We start from the raw sequence: 9,187 nt of genomic DNA, 5'->3' as shown, positions 1-9,187 counted from the left end.
AGACAATGCAGAGCAGCAGCTACACAGTGAACCTGTGTGACAGTCTTACAGTAAGCTGTACATTCAATAATTTCACTTTCATTAATAAATATAAGAATTTATCAGAAACAAAGATTTTCAAGAATATTTTCATTAAAATATAAACACATTTACATGCAAGAATGAGTCAATTAATTTTTTTTCTTAATTTTTTGACATTCCTTGCAGTGTTTGAGCACTACTCCTATCTCTGTCCTCAAGAATCATTCCCAGGGGTTCTCTGGGTCCATATGTGGTGTTAGGGATCAAATCCGGGTCACGCACTTGCAAGGCAAATGCCTTAACCACTATACTATTTCTCTGACCCTATTTAAAAAAATATTTAAACAGAAACTCCGGAAAACCTTCAATCATCTTTATTTCTTTTAGTACTATGCAGTTTTCACATGTGCACTAATGTGGCTTTGATGTCACAGAAAACAAGCAAGATAAAAATTATATGTATAGTTAAATATATGTATTTACAGAAATAAAAGTTTTTTTGGTTAAAACCTTAGCAATGCCTAGCATAACACTCACTAGTATGCATAAGGAGCAGAATGTTAATATATGCATTTCACAATAATAATACTATATAAAAATAAAATAATAATACTATATAATTATTATATACATAATACTAAAAGTAATACTATATATAATACTATATAAAATAATAATACTATATAAAATAAGGATATATATAAAAATAAGGATATAAAAATAAGAATATATAAAAATAAGGATACATATTACTGCATAATACTATATAAAAATAAGGATACATATAACTGCATAAGACAGTGAGTGGATGCAGAGACCTTTAAGTCTATTATGCATAAGGAGAAGAATGTTAATATGTACATTTCACAATATCTATCAATATTATTTTTCAAAAGTTCTAATTAAAATGGCTCTGGAAAATAATTCTCCAGAAAATTCTCCAGAAAAAAATTCTCCAGAAAATATTCTCCAGAAAATTTCACTTACCAAATTCACTTGCCAAATTCTTACTAAATAATAATCAAATGGTTAAACTATATAGGCAGATATACAGACATGCATTTATTTGTATGTATCCTACTTTATTATCATATAATCATGTTAATTCATATTATTTTATGGTGAAGAATATGAATCAAAGAGGTTGTTGAACTCATACAAGAGCACGTAAAAAGCTACAGAGTTCTGATTTCCGAACCCTAGAAAGTCTCATAGTCTAGTCCTTTACCAGTATGAAAAAAATAATACTACTATATAAAAATAAAGATACATATTACTGCAACTGACAGTGGGTGAATGCAGAGTCACCTTTAAGTCTTACTTGTATGTGTAAGGAGAAGAATGTTAATATATGCATTTCATGATATCTATCAAATAAGATTATTTTTCAAAAGGTCTAATTGAAATGGCTCTTGATGCTAATCCAGAAAATAATTTCACTAAAGTAATTAATAAAGTCATTTCCTGAAAATTATTGGATTTTTAAAACTGTAGTTTTAAACAAATTAATACTTTATCAAGAATTTAAAAGCAGTATATATTGATATTTCACTATTTTAAGTAATAACTGCAAAATTAATGACTAATAATGAAACAATTGAAAATGAATCATTATTTTAACAATGTTTATAACTCATAAAAGGAACTAATATTAATTTCAAAATAACATCTTGCTAAAGAAAGTATCACATAACAGTTAGAAAAAGATTGCCAATATAAAGTCAGGTTAAATTAAACCTTCAGATAGTGAAACTAACCTTGAGTTTTGCCTTAAGTATGCTGTCTTGAAACTGAGATATTCTCACCCATAAACTAAGTTTTTCTGTAAATATATTTGCTTTTTAAAAAATTTTTAGTTTGCATCATTGCTTATATACAAATTATCAGGATATCTAAAGATAGTGACTATGTTATCATGACTGGAGAGTTCTGAGTTTGAACTGAGTTAAAGACCATATGAATTTCCATGGTTTGGAAGGATTAACCAAGAAATCTTGGGAAAATAAACAATTCTTATATTAAGCAAACTTTTTTATAAGTAAAAATAAAACCAGTAACATGGCCGAAGTTGTTACTAATTGCTTAATTGCATCTACCTAATATCTCTACAGCTTGTGAGAAAATATATGTTAGGGAGTAAAGTACTTTCAAATGATAAATGAAAATCCATTAGTCAGATTCTTTAACAGAAAGCTTCTTACCTCTTGAAATAAAAACTCATTCCTCCTAAACTGATAAAAGTCTGTGTGAATATATAGTTCCCTTTAATTTATTTGTTTTTGCCTTTGGGGATGAATCTCTGAAGAATTTCGTGATTAAAACATGAATCCAAAAGCACCTTGCAGCATAATTATGTATTGCACTGAATATGGGGCAGTTAAGTTCATGCAACATTATATCTATATAACATTAAAAATGATTGAAGAGGATCATATAATAAATTGCAGATTAATATTTATTCCAAATTTCTTTTATTTTTTTACTTAATAAAGGTCCAAATTTAAAGTTTTGTGTAAAATTAAGTTTTATTTTTATTTGGTGGGTTGGGTCATCCCTGGTGGTGACTCAGGAGTTATTCCTGGCTCTGTATCAAGATTGACCAATTGTATTTGGCCAAGGGGCAATATTGGGACTCAAGCCACGATATATAAAAATTAGGATACATATTACTGCATAATACTGCACATGCAAGACATCATTAGCACCTACACTCCTCAATCCATAAAGTTGAATTTTAAATAGAGCTTTTAAAAAATGTAAGTCAATTCTATTATTAGTCAATAACCTCAATTTTTACACTGGAAATAGTGGAGTAAGTGGAATTCTGAAACACTGAATTTTGTAGCCCTAAAATTCAGTCTTATGTAATTCTCTTACTTACCCTAATTTTGTTGTTACTGTTTTTGGCATACTGAATATGCCACAGGGTGCTTGCAAGGCTTTGCTGCGTAGATGGGATACTCTCGGTAGCTTGCCGGGCTCTCTGAGAGGGACAGAACAATCGAACCCTGGTCGGCATCTTGCAAGGCAACGCCATACCTGCTGTGCTACCGCTCTAGCCCCAAACAGTAACAAGTCTCACAATGGAGACATTACTGGTGCCTGCTTGAACAAATCGATGAACAATGGGAATACAGTGCCAATCTAATTTTAGAATCTTCTCTTTGAAAACATAAATCCAAATCATTGAGGAATTGTGGTTTAGATCAACAAAGCAATGAAAACCAACTTTCATCCAGAATTCTTTTTTTTTTTGCTGAGAACTATGCTAAAGAATTCATGCACACTCTTCCATAGCCATTTTATTTTTACATTTTATTACATTTTTTTCTTAAGAGGGCTAACCTCCACCAATTACGTTAATGTGTATCTGCCAAACAATTGTTGCTGAGACTAGTGACATCAACTAGGAAATGTGACTTTGCTAAAATTATATTATCAGCACATGCCTTATTAATAAATCGGCACTTTTGCAAAAAATATAGCACTGTAGCACTGTCCTCCCGTTGCTCATCGATTTGCTGGAGAGGGCCCAAAATATCTCCATTGTGAGACTTGTTGTTACTGTGTTTGGCATATTGAACACATTACGGGGAGCTTGCCAGGCTTTGCCAGGCAGGCAAGATACTCTTGGTAGCTTGCCAGGCTCTCCGAGAGGGGCAAGCTACTGAGAGTCAGCCGGGCTGGCCGCATGCAAGGCAAATGCCCTACTGCTGTGCTATTGCTCCAGCTCTAAAATATAATTTTTCAAAAAAAATATGAATGCAGAAGAGAAGAGATTGAGGAGAAGAAAGGAGAAGAAAAAATGAAGGAAAAGAATAGGAGAAGAACAAAGAAAAAAATTACAAAAGTTTTTGGCAAGATTTGTTTTACACAATACCCACAGGTATTCAATAGTTTCTAGGAAAAGCCTGACTGGTATAAAAAACAGATGACCGATTTCTCAAGGTCACCATAAAGGGTCTTTATGATTTGCTTCTGATGCAGTATAGAATAGTAAATATTTCTATAGAAAAACAGCGTGACATTTAAAAAGCAAGATTACAAAATATCTTCTTTATGGAAAACAAAACAAAATCCTTTGATTCCTCTATGGACAAAACTGACATTCATGAATGTTCTATTTCCTCTATATCCCAATAAAAAGAAATGTCAACTATGCAACACACTTTATAACAAAAATTATTCTTTAACTGCAAAATGTGTCTAGCTTGTTAGTGCAAAACATGGGATATACCATTTTATAAATAATGTTCCCTGAAGGCAACTATTCTTGTAAGAACATGCATTTCCCAAGACTTCAATACATATATATATATGTATATATGACATTATTTTCATCTATATTGCTCTCAGGAATGGTTCTGAAACTTCTAAATTAGAATGGCTTTTTTGTCTCAGTTGTCTCTTGAGATCCAATTTTAAAACATGTAGAATTGTGCTAGCCAAAAGAAAAGTGATTGGTGTAAATACTACTAGTTAAAATGTTTATTAATGAAGTTTTGTTGATTGCTTGCATAAAACCTTAATTTTTATGATTGCGTAGATATCTAAGTTGTACTTTTATCTATTTAAATAGTTTGTGTCTATTAATTTCTTTAGCTTAATCTTTATTACTCTGTTTCTCTGGTCAGTTATTTCCACTGACTTCTGTATTTGACACCTTAATTCCTTTCCCCTGTCTTTGTTTTTTTGTTCGTTTCTGAGTGTGATATGTAAATAATTGTGTTTAGGAATAAATGTGCCTGGAGATGTTTTATTTTGATGCGTATTCATAATTCCTGATTCATAGATTTGCTCATTTTATATCCTCTCAAGTTTGAAACTCCCTAGTTCCCAAACTAAAATGTTATAAGACTTGCTCATGTTCCCTATCCCAAAAATAGAGTTGAAACGATTAAAATAATCAGATTTATAGGCTGTGGGTTTTGACATACCCCTCTTTTCATCCCAAAACAAACCTGAACAAATTAGACCTGACCCTAACTTTGTAACCCTTTGTTCTGGCTCCGGATTTGCACTGAAAAGACGTATATTTGTGTTAGGTTTGATTCTCTGAGTTCTCACAGTTCCTGGTGAGTCAATTCCTATGTCCTGTAAGCTGAAGCATAATATTTAATATACTTAACATTCTATTATGTGCTTAATTTTATTCACAATGGGACTGAATAAAAATGGGAAGTCTGCCATTCATTGGCGATAAAGCACAAAGATGAATTACATGCAAACATAAGAAAGACTAGACTTACAGATATTTTTTCTAACTCTTAGTTAATATGAAGTGAGCATACCACCTGCAATCTTGCATAGATGTATCTTCCCAGGGAGCCTTACATTGCCATTACCTTCCTTGGCTTGTTCCTCTTCCTTACTCTGCTCTGCTATTTCATTCTCCAACATATGAAACCTTTCTAATTGTTTGAATCACTAATTTGTTAAATTATCTATCTCTCTGATACTATAAGATAAATTCCATGAGTCAATATATATTTGATATTTTTTCACTTTCATTCCCAAAGACCAATGACAGTTCCTGAAATATAGGGACATAAGATGTTGACTATTTTCAACATAATTTTTAGATGCGTGAATCAATAAAAAAGTGGGTTAAATAATTTATAATCTTAATCATTAATGCCAATTAAAGAGTAAATTTGGGGCTGGAGCTATAGTCCAGCAGAAAGGGCTTTTGCCCTGCGTGCTGCCAACTTGGGATCGATTACAACATCCCATATGGACCCTGAGCACCGCCAGGAATAATTCCTGAGTGCAAAGCCAGGAGTAACCCCTGAGCATTGCTGAATATGGCCCAAAAAGCAAAAAATAAAAAGTGTTTTTTAAAAAGCAAATTTGTATCTAAAGCCTAAAAGAATTTCAAGAAAGTAATAACTATTCCACACATGAATATATGGGTTGATTAAGCCCCTTAAAGGAGTTCATGGAGCTACCACACAGGACAGAGACAATTCTGTTTCCCTAGCTCCCTGAGTAATATCAAGATCTGAGTATGAGCAAGATCTGAAAAGTTTGTCCTAGTCAGACCCAGAAAAGTTCAATAACTTGTTATTCCCACAGAGGATTTGCCAATTCCAGCCTGACAGAGATCACAGGTCAGTCAGAGATCTGTTATTCTTCTGGGGTCTATGATGACTGGACCTAGAGATCAGGAACCAAAACACAGGTGGAAAGTAATTCCTAGAAATGATCTTTCTGCTCCAGTGTTCTCCCTGGTTCAACTCTGTCATTTTCTCTTAGATAGTATCAGACTTAAGCATAGTTACCACATTCATTTGAGGATAAATGGCAGCTGAAACTGGGCATAGTTGTAAAGGATTAAAATCTCTTAACTCAGAGATTTATTTTTCTAAATGATGAAAAACATTAAAAACTTTTTAACTGATTAAGTATTTTTTATTTGAAACAACATATATTTCTTCTGTAATTTAAATTTTTTTAAGGTGACTCACCATGGGTGTCTAACTTACAATTTGATATTTAACCCACACATTCAATAAAAACTATTATGGCATGTAAATGACTTTATTTTTACCACAAATATGCTATTTATTCTTATTATTATATTAGCACCGGAGCACTGTAGCACTGTCCTCCTGCTGTTCATCGATTTTTTTGAGCAGGCACCAGTAACGTCTCCATTGTGATACTTGTTGTTACTGTTTTTGGCATATCAAATATGCCACGGGGAGCTTGCCAGGCTCTGCTGTGCGGGCAGGATACTCTTGGTAACTTGCTGGGGTCTCTGAGAGGAGGAATTGAACCGAGGTCGGCTGCGTGTAAGGCAAATGCCCTACCCTCTCTGCTATAGCTCGCCCATTATTATATTGAGAAATAATAGTATATTAAAATATAAAATGACATGCTTCACTAAGAAAATATCTTTCTAGCAAGCTGTCTCTTCAGGGCCCCTTTAATCTCATTGTTCCTGAGGCTGTAGATGAGGGGGTTCAGCATGGGGATCACCACCATGTAGAACACAGACACCACCTTGTTCTGGTCAGTTGAGTAACTGGACTTGGGCATCACGTAAATGAATGTGACGGTCCCATAAAACAGAGTGACTGCAGTGAGGTGGGAGGTGCAGGTGGAGAAGGCTTTCTGGCGCCCCTCAGTGGAGCGCATCTTCAGGATGGTGATGAGGATGTAGGCATAGGAGATGGCTATGATAAACACTGTGACCACAATGATGGAGCCAGCGGTAAAGGAGGGGACTACTGCAGGGATTCTAGCATCAGAACAGGCGAGTTCAATTAAAGGAGAAAAATCACAGAAGAAATGATTCACTTGATTTGGTCCACAGAAGAACAAAGAAAAGAATGAAATAGTGAAGGAAGAAGCATCAAAAATACCACCAATGTAAACCACTACAAGTAACTGAACACAGACTTGTGTAGACATTTTGTTGGAATACAACAGTGGGTTGCAGATTGCCACAAAGCGATCATAGGCCATGACAGCCAGAAGGAGACCCTCAGCCGACCCAAAGAAAACAGCTGTACCAAGCTGGATGCCACATCCAAGATAGGAAATTGTGTTTTTCTCCACCAAGAAGTTTACAAGCATATTGGGTGTGACAGAAGATGAATAGCCTATGTCAACAAAAGCCAAATGGCTCAGAAAAAAGTACATAGGATGATGGAGCTGAGAAGACATCCTGATAAGAGTGATTGTGCTGAGATTGCCAGAGATGGTCACCAGGTAGATGCAAAGGATGATCATGAAAAGGATGATTCGAAGAACAGGGTCATCAGTTAAGCCCAGTAAAATAAATTCTGCTATTGTAGTATAGTTTCTGTTCCCCGGGGAATCCATGAGACAATGAAAAACAGCTAAAACATTACTGAAGAAAGTTATAAATTCAACAGTTTAATTTTCTTTAATACTTTTGGAAGTTCATAACAAAAAAGATATTTAAGCATAAGTGCATACTTATATGCAAAATTGAGTCTCTTTTTTATTTTAGCCGAAATTCCAGAAAGTATTTATTAATTCATGTCTCTTTTTTGATATTGTATAATTTCCACGTGGACACAATTGTGTATTTCAGGTTAATGAAAACAATATAAAAATTATTTATAATGGTAAATACAAGTAAATATATGTTAATTGAAGGTTTGCAATAAAGACAGTAATGTTAAGCACTTATCAAATGCTTGATAAATAAGAATAAAAATCATATAAATGTATCTTTATGTGTATTTCTCTTTTATTGGAATCAAATTGTATTAATACTCTTTATTTTATGGATGAATAAGATGGGTTATAGAAGTTACTTAACTTTAAAAGGGCATATAACAGTTGTAGAATCAGAACACAAAGTCCAGAAATTCTGAGACAATGTATTACTAATAAATATATATGAAATGAAGTTAAATAATGCTACCATAAAATTAAAATTAAAATTAAATATTACTGTATTTGACAATGAGTGCACATAGGTTAACATTAAGTCTCTTGCAGTTATGTGTAAAGTATAAAGACTCATATATCTCTCAGTATCTATTAGTCAAATAAGATTATTTTTCAAAACTAAAATTAAAAAGATAATCAACACAAATCCATAAAGGATTTTTCATTAAGGGCAATGAATAAAGTCACTTATTGTAAATTTATGAATTAAAAAATTTATAATTAAATAAATTAACGTTTTATCTTCAGGTTTTCTCCTTAAATTTTTCTTAACTCTCTTCACTTACTAAACTTTACATTTGTTGGCTTTATCTATTTTATGGAAATGTTCAAGCGAATTAGCACATAATTATTCTTAATAATAATTATTCTTAATATTAATTATTCTTAATAATAATTTTAATAGTTATGTACCTGAGTAAAGATACAATTTTTTGAAAATATTGTTTTTCTATATTAATTTATTATTGATTTACAGTTTTGTGGAATTAAAGCTGATTATCTCTATTCATCTATATATGTAAGTGTCATCTCCTGCACAATAAAATAGAGAGAGAAAGAGAGAGGAAGAGAGGGAGTTTGGGGAGATGAGAGAGAGTGAAGAGAGAGAGAAAGAGAAAATATGAGATATTTAGTTGTAACAAGCAATATAAAATAATTATATTATATTATGTGCCTTTTAAGGGTAAAGTTTGGGAAAATAGGGACATGGTGGAGGAAAGGTGGCTCTGACAGTGGG

At 32.8% G+C, this 9,187-nt stretch overlaps 1 protein-coding gene across 1 annotated transcript; it reads right to left on the bottom strand.

Moving 5' to 3' along the window:
• Positions 1 to 6,906: 6,906 nt before the first annotated feature.
• Positions 6,907 to 7,851, bottom strand: LOC130025207 (olfactory receptor 502-like). The gene has a single exon (XM_056116153.1). It carries the CDS (start codon positions 7,849 to 7,851, stop codon positions 6,907 to 6,909), a length of 945 nt encoding a protein of 314 aa, XP_055972128.1.
• Positions 7,852 to 9,187: the final 1,336 nt, after the last annotated feature.

The sequence above is a fragment of the Sorex fumeus genome, unplaced genomic scaffold (assembly GCF_029834395.1).
Source record: "Sorex fumeus unplaced genomic scaffold, SorFum_2.1 ptg000030l, whole genome shotgun sequence".
NCBI lineage: Eukaryota > Metazoa > Chordata > Mammalia > Eulipotyphla > Soricidae > Sorex > Sorex fumeus.
This window is presented reverse-complemented; position numbering and strand designations above follow the sequence as displayed.

What these genes read in the sequence shown, in the direction of transcription:
- LOC130025207 (XM_056116153.1), bottom strand. Translation starts at nt 7,851, where the DNA reads ATGGATTCCCCGGGGAACAGAAACTATACTACAATAGCAGAATTTATT.